Raw genomic sequence first — 22879 nt, forward strand, 5'->3', positions numbered from 1 at the left:
ATGCAAAACATTCATCATCCTAACCCTTCGATCTGTGGACGAACCATCAACTGAGGGGCTCTACCTTATACAAATTGAAACCACGAAAATGTCAGAAAGTTATCGGGTGTATTTGTATTTTTCCCTTCTTTTTTTATTTTTTGAACTGTAGAATGGTAGCCATTGTCTCTAACTCTCATATTATCTCTAGTTCTCTACTACGAGTAAGTAGTGCATTTTCCGGTCCACTAATGAAATTCATCTTAGTAGTTCATTAATGCTATAGCATCTCATTTCAATGCATTCATTTCAAGTATAAACCACATTTGCAAACGTTAAATCTAATAAAGTATTACAAACTGTTTTCTTCTCTTGGTATCCTTCTTTTTCTTCTCTCCATTTATTATCCTCTCATCAGGCACTTTTACTACTTACATGTAGGGCTGCAACTTGGGTCGGGCGGGTCGGGTTTTGAGAACCCAACCCTACCCGAGAAATATCTCGGGTCGGGTCAGGTCGGGTTTTTTTTCGGAAAACCCACGATTCCCAAACCTGGCCCTACCCATGATAAATCTCGGGTCGGTTCGGGTCGGGTCGGGTTTTTTCATGTTGACGCAATTTTTTAAGAAAAATTCTTGTTTGGCAAGGCAACTCAACTCATAGAAGCAAAATTACACTCACATTACACTTGAATCAAACAATGATGTAATTACACTCACATTACACTTGAATCAAACAATATTGTAATCAAACAATGTTGTAATTACAATCAAACAATGCTGAATCAACTCAACTCATAGAAGCAGAAATTACACTCACATACAATAACAGTGGGTGCGTGAGTTTTCACTTTTAACTTTTAACTAACAATAGAAAAAAATGTACATACTATAACTTTAAAAATGTACATACTATAACAGTGGGTGCGTGAGTGGGCCGTACCATACTTTTTGAAAAGTATGGGTTTATACGGCCTGAGATGCCATTTAGAAGTGAATCTTATTTTTGAGAGGAGAAAGCAATCCAACATAAGTTTTTGTGAGATTTTGACGTGCCTTATGACGTGGGCTTAGGATTTTGGTAGAAGAATGAAATTTTTTAAAGGTGTGTGATACTTGAGCTACATAACAAAAGCATGGAAACATTGTATTTTCACCGTTGATTTGACGATTCAGTCTTAGTCCAGCATTTTTTATTCATCTTAAAAGGGTTTCCACATAAATCAGTCTGTTCCATATTGCTGTATTATTGTTTTTAATTTTAGTTGCCTTCACATAGAAAAGACTACTTCTCCAAACATGGGTGAAGAAAATGGCCACGGTTTGTGCTTTTATCCACTTGATTGAAGTAAAATTTACAAGCATAAAAAATTAATGAAAATGGAAAACAATGTATGCAAATCAGGATCGATGTGATTTTACTAAAGTGGAATGAATTAGAAAACAACATAGATCCTCAAGTATTGATAAATCCACCTTGTCTATTTCGATGTCATAAACTTGATTTAACCCCACAGAATAAATGTGCATCAAAGTTACTGGTACCAATCCCTGGAATAATGAAATTGATGGTGTTAAAGATGAAAAAAAACCTAAGAATTATATGTCGATGCATAACTCAATCACATTACCTTCACCAAACCCATAAGAAACAATGACAAATCAGCCATGGTTTCAACTGGAAGAAGAGAAATTGTTATCGCGCTGAGGATCTGAGTCAAGAAAGAAAAATATTTTGTAGGCCAAAGGAACCATAATTATATTTCGAGACATCATACCTAAAATGGATCCCATTAAAACTATCATTTAGAGATGTTAATGCACAGAGACTTACAGTCGCTTTTAGTGCATAAGGCCTCGTAAACACGTAGATGGCATTTAACTTCTTGGAAGCACTATTCCGCCAATCTTTTGAATTGAAATCCTCAGGTTCACCTACATTTGCATGCTCTACTGCAGCGTAAAGACGAAATTTTCTTTGTTGAAGTGTGGACTTCTTAGGCTCTAGATTTCTGGATGAAATAGAGAAACCAATACAATGATCTCCACTAATGAATTGGTTGAGATTGCATTTGCTCCAACAGTGATGCCTTTGATCCTTTGGCATTTCAAAAGGCGCAACACAACCTATTGAATACAACCTATAAAACATGAGTCTCACCTCATCTATCTATCTATGTATAATATATACTAACCATGTTTCTTTCCATCGTCATTCGTTTTCTTTTGAAGAAATTTTTTATAAGAAGACTTTTTCCTCTAGAATTTCAGTTAGTATATGCTAAAACCATATATAACATGGCTGGGCCCACCATTTGACACCTCTTATTTTGATGTGGTGGGCCGAAATGGGCCAACCATCTCCACCCAAACCCATGCATAAGGTGGGGCCCACCATTTTACACCTCATTTTATAATTGAGGAGATGGGGGCCCACCATTTGACACCTCTTATTTTGATGTGGTGGGCCGAAATGGACCAACCATCTCCACCCAAACCAATGCATAAGGTGGGGCCTGCCATTTTACACCTCATTTTATAATTGGGGGGATGGGGGCCGACCATTTTACACCTCATGTTTTTATTTACAGGGCTTACCATTTTACACCTCAGGTTTTGATGGAGCAAGGCCCACCATCTCTACGCCAAACCCATGCATGGGGGGTGGCCTACGATTTTACACCTCAAGTTTAATGGGTTCAGGCCCTCTATCTCTTCCCAAACATATGCATTAGGGTGGGGCCCACCATTTTCACCACATCTTTTGATGGGATGAGCCTGCCATTTTACTCCCATGCTATGCATGGGCTAGAATACTATTACCATAATACATATAACATACTAAATGTGAGGGCCCATCAAATGAATGATTTGGAACATCCAACCAGTGTGGCCCCATTGTATTTTAAGCCTAGGGTATAGATAACTTATCTACACTAGGGTGTAGGAACTGTTTTCTCTTTTCGTTTGAGAAAAGAGTTCCTACACCCTAGTGTAGATAAGTTATCTACACCCTAGCGTAGATAAGTTATCTACACCCTAGCTTAAAATACAATGGGGCCAGACTGTTTGGGTGGTCCAAAGCATTCATTTGATGGGCCATCACATAGATAAGGTGTGCCCAAAAAATCAGCTCCATAGGGATCATCCAAACCCTTTGAACTATGGAGGCAAAAAATGGACAGATATATGAAGGTTTATACACGTCCATTTTTACCTTCACAAATCATAGGGTTGGGATGATCCTGCGGAGCTGTTTTTTGGGCACATCCTATCTATATGGGGGCCCATCAAATGAATGCTTTGGATCACCCAAACAGTGTGGCCCCCATTGTATTTTAAACCTAGAGAACTTATCTAGTTATCTACACTAGGGTGTAGGAAATCTTTTCTCTTTTCCTTTTGTCATTTCTTTTTTTATGGAAATTTTTATCCAACATATTTTTATTGGAAATTGTTTTCTAACAAACAAAATTTTCTCTCTTTCAAGGAAATTGTAATACTGCTGAAGCTTGAATTTTTTTACCATGGAATAATATAATTTTTCATAGATTTTTTTAGCTCATGCATAGCAAGGGCGGGGCCCACCATTTTTCATAGTATTTTGATTTTCCCCCTCTCCTCCTCTTTTTCCGAGTTGAATCAGAGGAAGGACAGTGCATAAAATACTAGGGCTGCAACTCGGGTCGAGCGGGTCGGGTTTTGAAGAGCCCAACCCAACCCGAGAAATATCTCGGGTCGGGTCGAGTTTTTTTTACTTTGATGCAATTTTTTAAGGAAAACTCTTGTTTGGGAAGGCAACTCAACTCATAGAAGTAGAAAAAACTTGAGCATGGCAAACTCTTTAGTGCATTAACTAATAACAAGTCCAAAGAGAATAAATTGATGTATTACCAAATGAAAATGATTATACTCATATGAGATAAACAACAAACTATTTAGTGCATTAACTATTTAGTGCATTAACTATTTAGTTGAAACTTGAAACCCTAGAGCTAAAGGGGGAAAACAAACAGAAGATGGAAAGAGTCCATGTGATTGCGTGTGTGCATGAGTTTTACTTTTAAGTTTTCACTTTCAAAGTAACAAAGTTTTAGAAAAAAAAATACTATAACTTAAGTAACTCGGGTCGGGTCGGGTCGGGTCACGCCCCTTCAAACTCGGCTCGACCCGAGATTGATGCGGGCTTTTGGATCGTAAACCCGGCTCGACCCGAAAGCCAAGAAACATGAACCCAACCCAAGCTCTTTTCAGGTCGGGTCGGGTAGACGTGGGTCGGGTAAAACCCGACCCAAGTTGCAGCCCTAATAAATACGGACGGCAAGAATGTCGAAGGGGAAGGCCGCAACACAACAACTAGGACGACAAGAGGAGAGAAACAAATAAAAAGTAAAATAAGGGTATTTTTATCATTTAAAAAAAAGGGTATTTTTATCTTTTGAACCATTTGGCGCCCTCACTAGGTTAATACTTTCCAAATCGCCCATTTGCCGTAATTTCAACATGCAACTATATAACTTTATTCTGTACTATTCAAAGAACATTAGAAAGTTTTACGTGATTTTTTTTTTTTTTGCTTTATGGACATGTTTGACGGGCATGATTTTTAATTTTTTCCATGGAATATTAGTCTATCAAGTGGTGAGAAAGGACTAGGATGGGTGGGATAAGGACAGACTAGAGATGAAGATATTTGACGGGCATCTCATGACTGAGGAGAGGACAAGAAGTCGCTAAATTGCAGGGAAAGAATAAATTGTATTTTGATTAGAAATTTTGTTTTCCATTCTTTTCAGCCTTTTCTCACCCTCTCCTCACTCTTGCCCTTTGTAGTCTCTCCTTATCCCACCCTCCCTAGCCCCCTCTTGCCACTTGATTAACTAAAATTTCGTGGAAAAATTTTCATGGCAGCCAAACATGGACTAAAAAGGGTTACCAAACCTTGAAAAAATTAGCAAAACAATTTTGGCACCAAACATGGGAGGCGATAAATTCAAAGCCACGTAAATCTCTCTCTCTCTCTCTCTCTCTCTCTCTCTCTCTCTCTCTCTGTGGTCTGACATGTCTTGGATAGAGAGAGAATTATCACAAAGTAAAATCATGTATATGACATGGAAAATGCAAAGGGAGTATATACCAGCACTGAATTTTGTTGGGTGTCTTGCAGTGTGTGCAGAAGGAAAGGGAGGAAACCTCGCCATGCTAATAAAAGGAAAAGCAGAAAAGCAATAAGATAAGCAAACGAGTGCATGCTATTTGTGTGGATGAATTATTTATATATAACATGACGCCCCCAGAGCATTGACTTCAAAAGTAGGTGGTAAGATAAAAGCACCGCCCTTGATATTTGATCCAACAGCAGTCTCTTACAAAGCGGGCTACTGTTGGATAAAATGTCAAGGGGAAGCCCTAGGTCGGGCATGTTTTGGTAGTTTCAAAAAAAATTCCGAAGACCGAAAATATTTCCCCTCAAGATAAATTTTTTCTTGCCCAATCAGAGCAGAAGACAAATACGTAGAACACAAGTTTATTCAACGCCGTGTAGGAGTGGCAACCAAAGCAACGGTTTTCAACCCCGTAAAGGAGTGGCAACCAAATCAACGACAAGGGCCATTTATTCAACGCCCTTTTCTGTGCTTTCCCATTCGGGCTTCTTTTCCCGTCTACGTGTTTGGGGGTTACTCTATCCTCTTTTTTCTTTGCTGTATCTGTTTCTTCTCAGTTTTAATATAATATATCTGGTAGTGGCCTGCCTAACCCCATCTATCTGATCAATCCATTTTCTTAAGGAAATTTGACAGAGGGGGGACAAATAAAAGAAATAATATCAGAGGGGTCAAGTGTATGCTGAAAATGACAGAAGGGGGTCAAAATTTGGTTTTCAAAATTTTCAATGACGAGAATGCCCTTGTGGCAGAAATAGGTGATATGACTTTCAAGAATAAAAAAGCATTTCAGTTTCCCTCTCTTTCTCTTCCCTCTTCTCTCCTCCGGTCTGTGTTTTTTTTTTTTCCGTCCTCTTCTCCGGCGATCTCTACGGGTCTGGTTGGTTCGTGAATCTCGGCGGGAAGGGGAAGGGGAAGTGAAAGGGGATTTGTGCAGAATGGCAATGAAAGGACCTTATGGGGGTGGGGTTTTGAAGTAACATTTGGTTGTAGGGATGCTTACTAGGATTTTGTTGGAACTAAATTCCCAAATACCATTTGGTTACAAGAATTTAGCGGAAGATATGCGACGAAGCAGTGCGTGGAGCCTCATCCGTCGTTTGAGAAGGCCATTCCTGTTGAAATTCTAATATAGAAACTCGGTTTTGGGGGTTTGCCATTCGGTTCTCATTGGAGAGCCACGTGGGCCGACCGTATCCCGACATTGTTGTGGGTGTTTTGACCATCGGGTTTGAAAAATACAACCAAACAACGTGGCGGCATCTAAAATTCCCACGAAATTCTAATGAGATGCCTGATTTTTGACAACCAAACAGAGCCGTAGGCAATCTCTCCGGCGATCTCGACGAAGGTGAAGCACGTACGTATGAAACCTGGAAAACAGTAAACCCTACTTGGTCTCAGTTTATTTTTCATGATTTGTCTTCGGTGTGAGTACGAAGTAGAGATGTAGTTTGTAGTCAGTTGACAAATTTGTATTCTCACCTGTTATAGTAGAGATGTAGATGTAGTTTGTAGTCTCACCTCTCATACTAAAAGCTTTTGAACTACATTTATGCTTTTGAACTTTCCATGAATAAAAGCTTTCTTAACATCCATTTATTTTGAGCAACAAATTCTTGAATCTAACAAATAAAGATTAACATTAAAGAAATTGATGCTTTAACAATAGGAGTTGAGTGTATATTTAGAGAAAAAATAAACCATTTGTGGCAAACACACCGTTCTTACAGTTGGGTACATGTTTCCAGATGGCATTCTTATACAATCACATATCTTTCTCTGTTGCCTTCACCCCCTTGTTATCTTTCATATTATTTTATTTACTACCTGAAAGAAATAATTTGCAAAGATTTTATTTAAGAGAAATGTGGCAGTGTGATATGATAATGCGCAAAGGGTGGTTGTGCTCCATAAGATATTGCTAATATTAGTAATTCAAAACTCATGCTATCCCATTTAGCTTTGGTGTTAAATGTGAAAGTGCTTGCGAAAAGAAGACAGACATGGTTTTGAAGAGTGTAGGGATTGAATTTTTGAGGGCCCATAATCCCTTTTCTAATACCATGCATAGCTCCCCTCTGTTGCCCTTGAGAAGCCCCCCTTAGGTACTAATAACCTCTTCTTTGTAGCTGAAAACCCATGCCTTTGAACTTGAGCACCATCTTTGGATTTGCTGCACCCTCCAAGGGTACTTCTCCTACCCCATTTGAGGGCCCATAATCCCTTCTCTAATACCATGCATAGCTCCCCTCTGTTGCCCTTCAGAAGCCTCCCTTAGGTACTAATAACCCCTTTTTTGTAGCTGAAAACCCATGCCTTTGAACTTGAGGACCTTCTTCTGGATTTGATAGACCCTCCGAGGGTACTTCTCCTACCCCATTTGAGGGCCCATAATCCCTTCTCTAATACCATGCATAGCTCCCCTCTGTTGCCCTTGAGAATCCTCCCTTAGGTACTAATAACCCATTTTTGTAGCTGAAAACCCATGCCTTTGAACTTGAGGACCTTCTTCTGGATTTGATGGACCCTCCGAGGGTACTTCTCCTACCCCATTTGAGGGTGCATAATCCTTTCTCTAATACCATGCATAGCTCCCCTCTGTTGCCCTTGAGAAGCCTCCCTTAGGTACTAATAACCCCTTTTTTGTAGCCGAAAACCCATGCCTTTGAACTTGAGGACCTTCTTCTGGATTTGATGGACCCTCCGAGGGTACTTCTCCTACCCCATTTGAGGGCCCATAATCCCTTCTCTAATACCATGCATAGCTCCCCTCTGTTGCCCTTGAGAAGCCTCCCTTAGGTACTAATAACCCCTTTTTGTAGCTGAAAACCCATGCCTTTGAACTTCAGGACCTTCTTCTGGATTTGATGGACCCTCCGAGGGTACTTCTCCTACCCCATTTGAGGGCCCATAATCCCTTCTCTAATACCATGCATAGCTCCCCTCTGTTGCCCTTGAGAAGCCTCCCTTAGGTACTAATAACCCCTTTTTGTAGCTGAAAACCCATGCCTTTGAACTTGAGGACCTTCTTCTGGATTTGATGGACCCTCCGAGGGTACTTCTTCTACCCCATTTGAGGGCCCATAATCTCTTCTCTAATACCATGCATAACTCCCCTCTGTTGCCCTTGAGAAGCCTCCCTTAGGTACTAATAACCATTTTTTGTAGCTGAAAACCCATGCCTTTGAACTTCAGGACCTTCTTCTGGATTTGATGGACCCTCCGAGGGTACTTCTCCTACCCCATTTGAGGGCCCATAATCCCTTCTCTAATACCATGCATAGCTCCCCTCTGTTGCCCTTCAGAAGCCTCCCTTAGGTACTAATAACCCCTTTTTGTAGCTGAAAACCCATGCCTTTCAGCTTCAGGATCTTCTTCTGCATTTGATGGACCCTCCAAGGGTACTTCTCCTACCCCATTTGAGGGCCCATAATCCCTTTTCTAATACTATGCATAGCTCCCCTCTATTGCCCTTGAGAAGCCTCCCTTTGGTAGTAATAACTCCTTTTTTGTAGCTGAAAACCCATGCCTTTGAACTTCAGGACCTTCTTCTGGATTTGATGGACCCTCCGAGGGTACTTCTTCTACCCCATTTGAGGGCGCATAATCCTTTCTCTAATACCATGCATAGCTCCCCTCTGTTGCCCTTGAGAAGCCTCCCTTAGGTACTAATAACCCCTTTTTTGTAGCTGAAAACCCATGCCTTTGAACTTGAGGACCTTCTTTTGGATTTCATGGACCCTCCGAGGGTACTTCTCCTACCCCATTTGAGGGCCCATAATCCCTTCTCTAATACCATGCATAGCTCCCCTCTGTTGCCCTTGAGAAGCCTCCCTTAGGTACTAATAACCCCTTTTTGTAGCTGAAAACACATGCCTTTGAACTTCAGGACCTTCTTCTGGATTTGATGGACCCTCCGAGGGTACTTCTCCTACCCCATTTGAGGGCCCATAATCCCTTCTCTAATACCATGCATAGCTCCCCTCTGTTGCCCTTGAGAAGCCTCCCTTAGGTACTAATAACCCCTTTTTTGTAGCTGAAAACCCATGCCTTTGAACTTGAGGACCTTCTTCTGGATTTGATGGACCCTCCGAGGGTACTTCTTCTACCCCATTTGAGGGCCCATAATCTCTTCTCTAATACCATCCATAGCTCCCCTCTGTTGCCCTTGAGAAGCCTCCCTTAGGTACTAATAACCCTTTTTGTAGTTGAAAACCCATGCCTTTGAACTTCTGGACCTTCTTCTGGATTTGATGGACCCTCCGAGGGTACTTCTCCTACCCCATTTGAGGGCCCATAATCCCTTCTCTAATACCATGCATAGCTCCCCTCTGTTGCCCTTGAGAAGCCTCCCTTAGGTACTAATAACCCCTTTTTGTAGCTGAAAACCCATGCCTTTCAACTTCATGATCTTCTTCTGCATTTGATGGACCCTCCAAGGGTACTTCTCCTACCCCATTTGAGGGCCCATAATCCCTTTTCTAATACTATGCATAGCTCCCCTCTATTGCCCTTGAGAAGCCTCCCTTTGGTAGTAATAACCCCTTTTTTGTAGCTGAAAACCCATGCCTTTGAACTTCAGGACCTTCTTCTGGATTTGATGGACCCTCCGAGGGTACTTCTTCTACCCCATTTGAGGGCCCATAATCCCTTCTCTAATACCATCCATAGCTCCCCTCTGTTGCCCTTGAGAAGTCCCCCTTACGTACTAATAACCCCTTTTTTGTAGCTGAAAACCCATGCCTTTCAACTTCAGGACCTTCTTCTGGATTTGATGGACCCTCCGAGGGTACTTCTTCTACCCCATTTGAGGGGCCATAATCCCTTCTCTAATACCATGCATAGCTCCCCTCTGTTGCCCTTCAGAAGCCTCCCTTAGGTACTAATAACCCCTTTTTGTAGTTGAAAACCCATGCCTTTCAACTTCAGGATCTTCTTCTGCATTTGATGGACCCTCCAAGGGTACTTCTCCTACCCCATTTGAGGGCCCATAATCCCTTTTCTAATACTATGCATAGCTCCCCTCTATTGCCCTTGAGAAGCCTCCCTTTGTACTAATAACCCCATTTTTGTAGCTGAAAACCCATGCCTTTGAACTTGAGGACCTTCTTCTGGATTTGATGGACCCTCCGACGGTACTTCTTCTACCCCATTTGAGGGCCCATAATCCCTTCTCTAATACCATCCATAGCTCCCCTCTGTTGCCCTTGAGAAGCCCCCCTTACGTACTAATAACCCCTTTTTTGTAGCTGAAAACCCATGCCTTTCAACTTCATGACCTTCTTCTGGATTTGATGGACCCTCCGAGGGTACTTCTTCTACCCCATTTGAGGGCCCATAATCCCTTCTGCTGTAATTTAATTAAGAAAATATTATATCCTTGCCGGATGTAACATGTTAAACTAATTTCTCGTAGATTTCGTCTTTAAACTAGATTTCGTACTGTGACCTGTATACTTGAAATGCAATGTTCACTTATGTTAATTTATTTCCATGCTTCAGTCTGGTATTAAATGTACTGAGAAAAAATATGTTGTCATCTTCTTCTCATGTTTAAGTCTTAACCATATCATATACTCCTTTTGCAGACAAGTTTTCAATCAGGAAGGTCATATTTTCTTCTTTGAACGTGTGCCTCCGAAGGTTTTGCTTATGTCGGCCTCTACTTATTCGCCTTGAGAAGCCCCCTTTACGTACTGGTTCTTATCATATCTTGTCTGCCCTTTGCAGGTCTTCGTAAACTGGCACGCACAATGCTTTCTCTACTGTTACACTATGATGGCATACTGAAGGATGAAGTTAATTGGGAATATGTTGGTGGGAGTAAGAAATTGTTATTGGTAAGTCCCCGAATGAATCTTAAAGAATTGGAGGCTCTAATCCACAGTCGAATTGGGAGTATTGGAGGACGGGTGTCTGTATCCATCAAATGTCGATATGTTGTTGATCCATATATAAGCACTCTAATCGACGTCGATAGCGATGAAATCTTCCAATCGTTGGTTAAGGTGGTTGAGAAAGATAATTTCAACTCTGTGATGCTATACATAACAAAAATTGACAATGGCCTAAATTCATCTTATTCTTCAATTCTGCCCACAAACAATGTCATACCTTGTACTTCCTTTTCACCTCGAAATCCCTCTCATAACCTGCCCATACGTTTGACTTCTGTACCACCGATTCCCTCTCAAAATCCCTCTCATAATGCATGCATACCTCCTACTTCTGTTCCACCGATTCCACACCTAAGATATCCATCGGAACGAGTAACTGTCACTCCCGACTCTCGTTTTGAAGTAGACTTAGAAAGAGAATATGAAACAGAATTGGGTAATACAAGCATAGGAGGTGACTCGGCACAATTTAGTTCAAGGTATGTCTTGTACAATTTTATTTATATTGAAGTACTCAATCTACTATCCTAATTTTATATTGTTGAACTGTGTAGGGTACGAGTTGACCTAAATGAAAACTTCTCGGACGATATGTATGAGAACCCTACCTCCGAAGATATCATTGTCCCCGGGAATGATGCAGATGTACCGTTGGAGCATATTAACGTTTTGGAGGATGATTTTCATGTCTTCGGTTGTGATTTCGAAGAATTTAGAACTGCAGATGACAATGATGATGATCCTGCAGAGGATGATGATGAGGATGATGACGAGGCTGAGGTTCAGGATGAGGAGGGTGATGAGGCCGCCCATGATCCTGAAAATTATAATGGAAATGAAAATCAGAACGAAGATTCTGGTGAAAATCTTAGGCCAACAGAAGTGGCTCCCCCTACCGCCAATGGTTGGCCATTTCTACCTGCTGGCACAAGTCGGCCACTGGAAGTAGACGACATGTATGTTGGGGCTGATGAGGTAGATGCAGATAATCTTCAGTTCGATGAGTTAACTGTTGGGGCTATGTATCCAAATATGAAGCAGTTCAAGAAGGCCGTTAAGGAGTATGCAATTCGGCAGCGATTTCATGTTCAAGAAGTCACGGTCAACTCCCAAGAAGTATGCCGTTGTATGCAAGGAACCAGGTTGCAAGTGGCGTATATCAGGCATTAGCCTTATGACTTATGTGTTAGTGAAGAAGTTTGTGAGCGACCATACGTGTACATCTCACTTAAAGAGGAATGATAATCATCTAGCTACATCCCCATGGGTTGCCGAGACATGCTTACCCTTATTTGACCGTCCAGAAGATGTGGGGACAAGGATCATAAGACAGTACATCAAGTCGCACTGGGGTATAACCATGACCTACCGTAGAGCACACCTTGCGATGAACATCATCCTTGAAATAAAGTGTGGAAATGTGGAGGACTCGTACCGCTTGCTCCCTGCACTGATAGTTGAGATGATGAGAACAAACCCGGGCACCTACATGCGTGTTTTTCGAGCGAGAGATCTACGTCCAGGGGGAGATGATAAATTTGCTCGCTTATTCTGGGCATTTGGTCCCAGCATACGTTCTTTCCAACGGACACTCAGATCGATAGTTTTGGTCGATGGGACGCATCTACGTGGAAAGTATCTTGGAATCTTACTGATCGCAGTTGGGGTAGACGGGAACAACGGATTAGTTCCGTTAGCTTTTGGTGTTGTCGAGACTGAGAACGAAGATAGCTGGTGCTGGTTCCTCTATTTGGTGAAGTGGCACGTATTGCCTGAGGGGATAGGCGCATTGACCCTGTGCTCCGATCGACAAAAGGGGTTGATGCAAGCAGTGCCTAAAGTAATGCCTATTGCAAACCATAGCTACTGCATGCGTCACCACGCCGCCAATCTGTACACCGACTTCAAAGACCCTTTACTTAAGAAATTGTTCTGGAGAGCTGCTAGGGCTTTGAGAGAGAGTGTTTTCATAGAAACAATGGAAAAAAATAAGGCGAGGAATGAAAATGCACACAACTGGATAGCCGCTATTCCGAAGGAAAACTGGGCTAGTTTCTACTTCAAGGGGGAAAGATATGATGTGTTGACCACCAATAGATCGGAGTGTTACAATGCAGTGCTAAAGGATGCCAGAAAATTGCCGATTGCAGCTGCGGTGGAGCTGACTCGTTTTAAGAGCTCCGAATACATACAGAAACGTCAAGCGATGGGCCTTCAATGGGAAACAAAGTGCACGCATTATGCAAAAAAACATTTGGGACTGGCCAGGGAACAGGGTCACGGATATACTGCTTATCGAGTAGGTGTGCACGAATTTGAAGTAAGGTCCCGTGATCATCATGATGTCGTAAACTTGCTGCAACAAACCTGTACATGTCGTGAGTTCCAAACGCTTGGGCTTCCGTGCGGACATGCCATGGCAGCCATTGCCATCACAGATTTTGATGAGTACGATTATTGCCATAAATGGTTTCGTATAGAGATGTATCGGGAAACGTACTGTGGGGTGCTTCACCCTACAGTAGATCGCACTCAATGGGAACTGCCTCCAGAACCTCTGCAGACTGTATTACCTCCAATAGCGAAAAGACCACCTGGACGGCCGCGAACGAGAAGATCTGACCGCGAATTGCAGAGTGGAGTGCATCGCAAATGTACGATCTGTGGAAAACTAGGCCACAACAAAAGGACTTGCAGAGAACCTCCCATGGAGAGACAACTCCCTGATGAATCTGCCATTGGATCCTCTGCCCCCGTTTTCAATAGGTACATGATACGTAATATATTGAGGTCAATAAGTAATATAGAACATCCCCGATTCCATACTTATTCGGTGTGGTGGTGGTGTTGTAGGTCGGGTGTACCTTGTGTAGCTCCTTTTTTCACGTAATTATTCCGCGGAGAATGCATTGGAGGCTCCAGTTGGATGAAGGAGGAGAAGTGGATTAATTGAAAGTGTGCACAGTAATTAGTTGCTGTATATAATAATTTCTTGAGGGAAACCCTTTTTTGGTATACTGTAATTAGTGGTGTGCATAGTTGAAGGGTGGCAAGTTTTCTGAGGAAAACCCAATTTTCTGAAGGTGGAATACTCTATGTGGTCCCCGATCCGAGGACGAGCGCCGAGGGACGCGAGATCCCTCCTGCAATCCTCAAAGATCTCCACGATGGAAGAGAGCTCTGCCAAGGAACTCTCGAAAACGGATGCCACCCTCACAGCATAGCATGAGTGGCGATATAAAAAGGAAAGAGATACATCCTGATCCGGAGCCAGGGCTCGAAACCAAGATATATCCGAAAATAACTCAGAGTCGCCATCCATGGACAAGCCATGGAACCAAAACAAATGCTCTGTTTGCAATGGATAACCAGAGATACAAAAGGTCCGTGCCTGATGACGAATGGAGAAGGTCCGAAGAGCGCCCCCAATTCGCCCGAGTGCGAACACTTGGTCTCTTATGCCATTTATTATTAACCTCGAAGAGTTTTGGGCAAAAATCATGTGAAATGGGAACGATCCTCAGGAATCGTCTATCTAAGCATGCATTTCCTGAGAATAGAAATAATAAGCACACAAAAAATAAATGAAAGAGGTGTCACCTAAGCATAGCTAGGTTATGAGTGACATACCTAATGGGTGTCTAAATTCTGATGTGCAAACACATGCAAGCTATAGCTAAATGTATAAGATCAGTACAAGAAAGTAAGAAAACACATCAAAAGAAATACAATAACTACCCAACAAATCCTAAGACTCTAAATTATTAGCCCGAGTCCTCGGATGGTCTGGTATTCATCCAAAGAAGCCTACGTATCCCCGCCTCCACGAGAATCAAGGCAACGTAGTTCTTCGCACCTATTCTAAGCTAGGATGCCTAAGACACCTAGACCTCTATCCTAGACTCGATCTAAAAGACCGGACTAGTTATTAAAGTTTATTGTACGATTATTTAAATTCCAGTGAATTGTGAATTTTAGGACACCCTATATGCCCTAACTAAATGCAGGTTAGCCCTAAGCTAATGCAGGTGGTTCCTACAACCTATGTGTAACTAGGCTGTGTGCCCTAAGGAAAACAATAGGATTGCTAACGTATCCAAGACCTAGTCATCAGTCGGCGATGTGAATCGCCAACTAACCGGACGGAGGCACTCCTAGCTAGGACAAACCCCTAACTCTAAAACAAACACAAACAAGCACACAACAAATCAAAGACGAACTCCTAACTCTAAAACTCTCTATCTAGGACAAACTCCTAACTCTAGAGAAAGATTTTTGTTAAAAACAAGGTTTTAAAGTTGAAGGGTTAAAGCATTTTTATTTACAAAGTTTGGCTGGACTTGGGATGAAGATCCCGAGCTGCACTACGTACCTCGTGAGAGAGGATCAAGCCAACGTAGTTCGAAAATCGAACTCGCCTAATACGCTTCTAAAAGAAACACTCAACACTTAAGATTTTTTAAGGTTTTTTATATTTTCAAATGTTTTTGATATTTTTAAAGTTTTCAAATGTTTTTGAGATTTAAATTTCTAATGTTTTTGGATTTTGAAGCTTTTCCAATGCTCAAGACCTTTAAATGTTTTCAATCTTAAAGGGAACACGCAAGTAATACCACAAACTAGGGCAAAGCCCTAAAGCAAAAGGGGAAACCCCGGATAAGCAACTAGCGTCTCAAAGAGACAAACCACAACACGTAAAGAAGTGTCCCAAGAACAGAGAAAACAATCTAAGATCCCAAGCAGGGAAGGCTCTATATGACTGAGTTAGTCTCAAACAAGGATGAATGACAACAAATCTAAAGGCGAACTACTAACTAACACACTAAAAAAAGAAGAGCACAAATGAGTCAGAGACTCACTAAAAACACTACCAAGAAAAGGGGTAAAAATGAATCAAAGACTCGCCAGGAGGAAGGGTTATTCTAACATGAGGCTAGGTAAGCCTCCTAAAGGAGAAACTCTCTACAGGAGACAAGGCTTGTCTCCGAGACACAAATGACGTAAAAAGGAATAAGAGACCCTGTGCATATTTGGCAAAGGTAAAACACCCAACCGGGCCGGACAGCTACCTAGCCCTAGGGTGCAACAAATGTGCGACCCAATACCCATAAGGGTAGGGGTATGAAGCCAAGCCGAGTAGGATGTTCTCCCAAAACCAAACGGCGCACAAAGAGGAGGTTTAGCAAGAGAATGAGACCGGGCGGGTCTAAAAGGAATAAGAGACCTTGTGCATATTTGGCAAAGGTGAAACACCCAGCCGGGCCGGACAGCTACCTAGCCGTAGGGTGCAACAAATGTGCAACCCAATACCCATAAGGGTAGGGGTATGCTGCCAAGCCGAGTAGGGTGTTCTCCCAAAACCAAACGACACACAAAGAGGAGGTTAAGCAAGAGAATGAGACTGGACAAGTCTCCTATATACAAAGGAGGGGTATGCTACTTGGACTGAGCAAGTCCCCTAAGGATGGGCTTGGGCTAGCGCCTTCATCGCCCTCGCAATGAGAGGGGATTCTAGTATCTAAAGAAATTTAACAGAAATCTATAAGACTGTGTTAGTCTATCAAAGAGAGAAGAAAAGGCTACTAGATGATCACAAATTCCATTCTATTCTTATAAAAATAAATCAAGTGCTAAGCAAAGAAGAATTTTCAATAGAAAAAATACACAATCTATAGCAATCGTAAAATGATAAACAACATTAGTTAGTCCAGACCAGCCGCTGGATAGCCTAATAAAGCAAAAAAAAAACAATATCAAACACTTCTATGCCCAACCACAAACACCACCCCAATATGGGGATGAAATCAGATGATGCTAAAGTAATCATCTGATATCATAATACACATGATAATATTTCTACAAACCGCCTTGAAATCAAACAGTACTCATGTCGATAACATCGAATAGAGTAGTCATCTGATTTCCTTCTTCAATTAAACCATTTATTCAAATAAAAAAATAAGTATGATAAGCTTCAAGATAACCTCACCTGAACAGTCCATTCATTATTGTCTTCAGAACCTAACTCAATGCTTAAGATAAGAAGAGTATTAGAAATATCAAAAGATTATGATAATTCCAATTAGTAAAAATTTCAGTGCATACAGGGGACATCAACTTGTGCAGATTCAAGTGCAAAAAAAAATGGTGAGCCACAAAGCACAAAGATGGGCTCCAAGTAACCTTATCATTGCCCAGAGAAGGGTTCTTTTTTTTTTTTAAATATGGTTAAAAGAAATCCAAAAGGTTGGGTAGGCCTACTAAACAAAAGAGGGGAGCGCTACTTGGATTGAGCGAGTCCCCTAAAGATGGGCTTGGGCTAGCGCCTTCATCGCCCTGGAGGGGACAGAGACACTTTGTTAATGAATGGGTTCCACTCCCCGTCAACAAAGATCTAATTAATCTAAGGAGGAAATGGAGGCAAGGGATGCATCAGTACAAGCTCTGGATAGGACTGAACATTACTGTCCAAGTGTAAAACAATTCTGTTTCACATAGAACATAAAAATAAAAATAAAAAAATAAAAAAAATCAACTCTGTAAATAACATCGCATTAAAATGAAATCAATTTGGGGACACATAGCATTACCAAATTAATTTGTAAACCATTGAACCATAAAACCGAAATCAAGGTCGAGACTGGGATTCTAAATCAGATATTATGATGCAATTCAAGGATCAAAGCCACGCAAGTTTAAATAAGATCTACACGCCCACACCATCCAATCAGGGAAAAGAACTAAAATTGGAACAGCCATACAAGCTTTGAACCAAAAATAGGAGAGGGATGGGAATGCTACCTGAATATGGTTTGCTAATTCGAACCATTCTCTTCCTATCTCGTTGAACGGATTCAATACGAGATTGCGAGGTTCCATGGAAAGATGGCCGGATTTAGAAGAGGATGTACGGATCCAGCTCTTTCCAAGTCCTCATCTCCTCCATCTCCTTGCAGCCCTTGATTTTTCTGCTGCTCTTTTCTCTATGTAGGGATCCGGTAATGGGGGGTGAGCAGAGGAAGCAGAGGTTGCGGCACGGCCGGATTTGGGTTTGGGATTACCGGAGAGTACAAAGGTCTTTGGAAAAATGGGTTAGCAGGGAGGAGAAATGGAGGATGAGGGTTTGGGGTCTTGGGTTTTGCAGAGAAACGAGAATGGGGTGGTGGCTGGAGATGGTAGAGATGGGGGTAGGAATGAAGTGGGTTTGGTCAGAATTAATGGGGTTGGCCGGCCGGAGTGGGATGGAGGTGGCGGATTTGCAGAGATGGTTGGAGCGGGTTTGATGGGCGACAATGGATATGGGTTTCTGGTTCAGAGTGGGTTTGAGTGGAGGTTGATGGTGGTTTAAATGAAGAAGAAGGTGGCCGCGGCCGATCGAAGCTCCGGCTAGAGGTGGTTTTGATGAAATTAGAAAGGGGTTTAATGGTATTTGCAGAGATGCTGGCTGAGGGTTTAGGGGGGATTGCAGAGGCGGTACGATGGTGGTGTAGGTGGTGAAGCTTCGGTGGAGATGAAGAAGGGGGTTGTGGATGGTGGCGGTGCCGGATTCCGATGGAGATGGCGGCGGTGCTGGCTGACGAAGGTAGGTAGGATTCGAATATTAGGGGAAATGGGGGAAATAATGGCGAGGCTTGGGTTCCGGTGGCTTACCGGAGGTGAGGAATGGCCGGAGAAGAGGGAGTTGCCGGAGAAGGGGGAGTTGCCGGAGAAGGAGAAAAAAAGAAGAAGGAAGAGAATGGAGGTGGAGAAGTGGTGGTGGGGATGGGGATTTGTGATGGCCAGCCAGAGATGGCAGCTCTCTTTCCTCCTCTCTTCCTCTGCAGATTTTGGGTTTTCCCCTTGTTTCTGCCTCGAAATCGATCGAATGCCTCCCCCCTTGAAAACCCTAATTCATTTCGGCTTTTAAGGAACATGGGGAAGGATATATGTAGGCCCCCCCCTCCCTTTCCATGGGCAGCCCTTTCTAGTGTATGCAAGGCTACTCTTTTACTCTATAGGGGGCTGCCCCGAGCAAGAAAGGGGGCACCAATTTAAAATATATGCCTACCCTCTCTTCCTCCCCTGGACAACCAAACCTAGTGTATTTATAACTACTTTTTGTATTAGCAGGGGGGGACCAAGCAGAAAACCGGGGGATTAGGGTACGGTCAAAATGGGGTGTCTACACTCTATTTTTTGTTATACTGTAATTAATGGTATACTGTAATTAGTGGTGTGCATAGTTGAAGGCTGCCCAGTTTTATGAGGGAAACCCAATTTTTTGAAGGTGGAATACTGTATTCTTTGTTATACTGTAATTAATGGTATACTGTAATTACTGGAATACTGTAATTTTTTTAGGGAAACCCTGTTTTCTTAAGGTGGAATGGGTTGTCATAGTTGAAGGCTGCCCAGTTTTCTGAAGCTCGAATGAGTTGTACCTTGCAAGCATTGTTTAAATAAGCTTTTCCCTGCTGGTAAGAAAATTCAAGAACTGGAAAATTAAATTGGTTGTATATATATATATATATATATATATATATATATATATATATATATGCATATTATTGACCTTTTTGTTCATTTTGCAAAAAGTTTGTCATTTTGCAAAAAAGTTTGCAAAAAGCTTTTCCCTGCTGCTAAGAAAGGGCCAAAAAAAGTTTGTCATTTCGCAACCTATATTTATTGACCTTTTTGTTCGTTTGAAGGGCATTGATGTCCCAAAAAAATGGAGCATAGAGCTTTACTCCCCCTTAATATATGCATATTATTATGACTTGGGAGCTCGAATATTCTCCCCCTTTTGTCATCACCAAAAAAGGTGGAACAAAAGGAAAGAGAGTAGGTGTGAGCCAATGAAAGTGCATACAACCACTCAAAGGACATAGCATCCACGACACATCATAACAGTGACAGAATTATATAAAACGGAATACATCCCAAAAGATCCAACTGACTATCCAAGCAACTACCTAAATATGATCCATACAACCAACTGATAATCCAAACACTATAGAAACATATAGATAAGGCTAATATAAAAAGAAATCTGAACAAGACAGGATCCATCATCAGAGAACTAGAGCCATCTACTGCTCCGAAGGAGGCGGTGGGTGATGAGAAGAACTGCCCGGCGCCTGGCCCCACTGACCACTGGAGATGTAGCGATAATAGGCGGCCCACTGGTCATCAAAGTGGGAAGTCATGGTGTGGAAGCGAGTCGAAATCGCAGAGTCGACATGGGTAGACAACTGCTGAAACTGAGAGGCCATGGATCGCTCAATGGCCTCCTGCATGTGAGCCAAATCCTGGCGAGTGCAGAACTGAGATGTATCTTCTGAAGGCTGAGGTGCCGGTGCAGCCTGGTCCTCAGCTTCGTAGCCTCCTCCATCGTGAACATCGATGTCAATCGCTGCTTCATTAAGAGCCATGCGGTTAAAGGTCGGAACATCAAACGGGGCAGTAGGAGTCATGGTCATCTCTCCATCCAAGGTGATGCCGAAGTGCCGGAAGACACGGGTGAGAATCATGCCATATGGCAAGGAAGATCGGTAGCGTTCAGGGGTCTGAAACATGAAGCGAAACATGATATATGGCAGACAAAGCTGGCGGCCCTCTAGGATGCTGTAGATAATATATGCCTCTAAGGGTCTTACGGCTTCACGCATCCCACCACGAGGTATGAAGATGTGGTACATGAAGTTATGGAGCACGCGCGCAACCGGAATGAGGTCGGCAGATTGTACGGGCATATTAGGGTGGTAGCGCCGTGTTATCCGACCATAGACAGTGTCATGATCAATATCATCAAGTTCATGCGTCCCATCGTCCGGCCAAAAATAGTGTAAGAGGCCCTCATGGCTAATCCCAAATACTGTGGCAAAAGTCTGATAGGTGAGTTTGATGACAGTTTTCTTGACCTTAGATTCGATTTTGAAGAAGGAAGGGGAAATGGTGAGATTGGCATAGAAGAGACGCACCAATCGAGGGTAAACGAGTTCGTTAATGTGAAGGATGGGTGTCCAATGAAGAGCATCAAATTTGGCCTTTAAATCAAAATTTTCAAGGACAGGGGGATCAATGTACCTACCGGTCAGGACGCGCCTAGTGCCGACGTCGTCCCAGAGTTTCTTCGCCTTATCCCCAGTGAAATAGGACTTGGCCACAACCTCAGCAGCCACAGCCTTGGCCTTGGACTTCTTCCGTGAAGGCCCTTCTTCGTCGGGAACTTCTTCACGAACGTATTCGGGGTCTTCAACTTGGGAGGAGCCTCCGATGTTGAGATTTTTGGTTTTAGGAGGCATGGTGAGAGGAAATATGGGTGGAGAGAAAAGTGATATGTAAAGAAGAAGAGAAATAGCCCTAAAATGGAGGCCAAAAAGAGAAATAGAGAAGGGAAGAAAGAAAAAACGAAAAAGGGGTGAAATGCTAGGGTTTTAGGAAGAAGAGAGGGATTTGGAAGGGAGAAGAGGGTTTTGGAGGAAGATGTAGGAAGAAAATGACGGAACGAAAGAAAAAGTGGAGTTAGGGTTTGAAGAGAAGTGGACGGAACAGGGAAAGAAGAGAAGAAAAGTAAAAAAAATGAACCGGGTCCAGGGTTATGAAGCTCCTGGGCCGATTCTCGGACTTCCGAGATACTGTCTCGGAGTTCCGAGAACAAAAGGAAATTTTTTTTTCCCATTGCCCGAATCTCGGAGTTCCGAGAAATTATCTCGGAGCTCCGAGGCTAATCTGGACGAAATCTCGGAGTTCCGAGAATTACTCTCGGACCTCCGAGAATATACGGGTTTTTGGATTTGCTACTGGAACGAATCTCGGAGTTCCGAGAAATTTTCTCGGAGCTCCGAGAATATACAGGTTTTTTGGAATTTCTACTGGAACGAATCTCGGAGTTCCGAGATTTTTTCTCGGACCTCCAAGAATAGAAGGATTTTTTCAAATTATACTGGACCGAATCTCGGAGTTCCGAGAAAATTTCTCGGAGCTCCGAGAATAGACTGGTTTTTTCATATTGTGCAATTTATCATGAATTGTCTACTAAATGCATGAATTGTCTTTTGCTACACAAACTATTGAAATTGTGGCCCATCAAATGGACGTTATGGATCATCCTATGGTGTGGGGTGGACAGTCCATTTGGGAAGAAGGGGGTGGCTGTTGTAAGAAATTCAGTGTGCAATTTATCAACAACTTTGAGGAAGAATTTTTTTCTTCCCAACAGTTCAAGCAACCAAACAAAACCGAAAAAGCACAAAAAACAGGGGTCCCATTGCCAACTATGACGATGAAAATATAAAGTAGAGAGAATAACCACAATTACAAATAAATCATATTTCCATCGAATAGAAATATAAATTCCCCCAAAACTTTATGAACAAATATTTGATGATTTTCAAAGACCTTTACCATATTTCGCAATGAACCCAATGCCACAACCACCATCACTTCACAGAACTTGATTTTTCATTACAAATACATAGTTGTCAGTATGCTGAGATACAAACAAACCCTCCCTCTGTGTCTCTACACCCTGCTTTCTGTCCTACACATATGCGCCCAACAATTACAAATAAATTTAGCCCATTTTACCCCATTTTGCTTACAAATAGACAGAAAACTTCACTGGAAAGACCATCAATGTCCACCATGTTTACAACATCCATCAGAACTTGAAGAAATGTTCTTCATTTTTCAGTCATATATCCCCCTTAAAGAAATCGCCACAGTCCCCAAACTCTCCACGCAAGAATCTTTCGCACAGCTGCAGCCGATAAGCGGGAATGTCAGACTTGCTGAAAGTAAATGGATCATTTGCATACAGATGGTCGATCGCTTTAAGCACGAACAAACCACAGTC

At 42.3% G+C, this 22879-nt stretch overlaps 2 protein-coding genes across 2 annotated transcripts; one reads left to right on the forward strand and one right to left on the reverse strand.

Annotated features, from left to right (window-relative positions):
- Window positions 1-1379: 1379 nt before the first annotated feature.
- On the reverse strand, window positions 1380-5258 carry LOC143878163 (coumarin 8-geranyltransferase 1, chloroplastic-like). The gene is made up of 4 exons (XM_077380468.1): window positions 5116-5258; window positions 1813-2105; window positions 1610-1690; window positions 1380-1529 (listed from the first exon to the last, which is right to left on the reverse strand). Exons 1-4 carry the CDS (start codon window positions 5177-5179, stop codon window positions 1380-1382), a joined length of 588 nt encoding a protein of 195 aa, XP_077236583.1. The 5' UTR covers window positions 5180-5258.
- A 7145-nt stretch (window positions 5259-12403) lies between these two features.
- On the forward strand, window positions 12404-18391 carry LOC143878164 (uncharacterized). Its single transcript, XM_077380469.1, has 3 exons — window positions 12404-13809; window positions 18035-18092; window positions 18188-18391. The coding sequence occupies exons 1-3, from the start codon at window positions 12404-12406 to the stop codon at window positions 18389-18391; spliced, it is 1668 nt and encodes a 555-aa protein (XP_077236584.1).
- The last annotated feature ends 4488 nt before the right edge of the window (window positions 18392-22879 follow it).

Source organism: Tasmannia lanceolata, unplaced genomic scaffold (genome assembly GCF_043159265.1).
Source record: "Tasmannia lanceolata isolate RefF3 unplaced genomic scaffold, GAP_Taslan_0.1 ptg000006l, whole genome shotgun sequence".
In the NCBI taxonomy this organism is placed as follows: domain Eukaryota; kingdom Viridiplantae; phylum Streptophyta; class Magnoliopsida; order Canellales; family Winteraceae; genus Tasmannia; species Tasmannia lanceolata.

What these genes read in the sequence shown, in the direction of transcription:
- LOC143878163 (XM_077380468.1), bottom strand. Translation starts at nt 5,179, where the DNA reads ATGGCGAGGTTTCCTCCCTTTCCTTCTGCACACACTGCAAGACACCCA. An exon ending in CTTATGCACTAAAAGCGACT is followed by an intron (nt 1,691 to 1,812) that starts GTAAGTCTCTGT and finishes TTCTTGACTCAG; the next exon opens with ATCCTCAGCGCGATAACAAT. An exon ending in TTCTTATGGGTTTGGTGAAG is followed by an intron (nt 1,530 to 1,609) that starts GTAATGTGATTG and finishes TCATTATTCCAG; the next exon opens with GGATTGGTACCAGTAACTTT.
- LOC143878164 (XM_077380469.1), top strand. Translation starts at nt 12,404, where the DNA reads ATGACCTACCGTAGAGCACACCTTGCGATGAACATCATCCTTGAAATA. An exon ending in TCTGCCCCCGTTTTCAATAG is followed by an intron (nt 13,810 to 18,034) that starts GTACATGATACG and finishes TTCTCTATGTAG; the next exon opens with GGATCCGGTAATGGGGGGTG. An exon ending in TGCGGCACGGCCGGATTTGG is followed by an intron (nt 18,093 to 18,187) that starts GTTTGGGATTAC and finishes TGGGTTTTGCAG; the next exon opens with AGAAACGAGAATGGGGTGGT.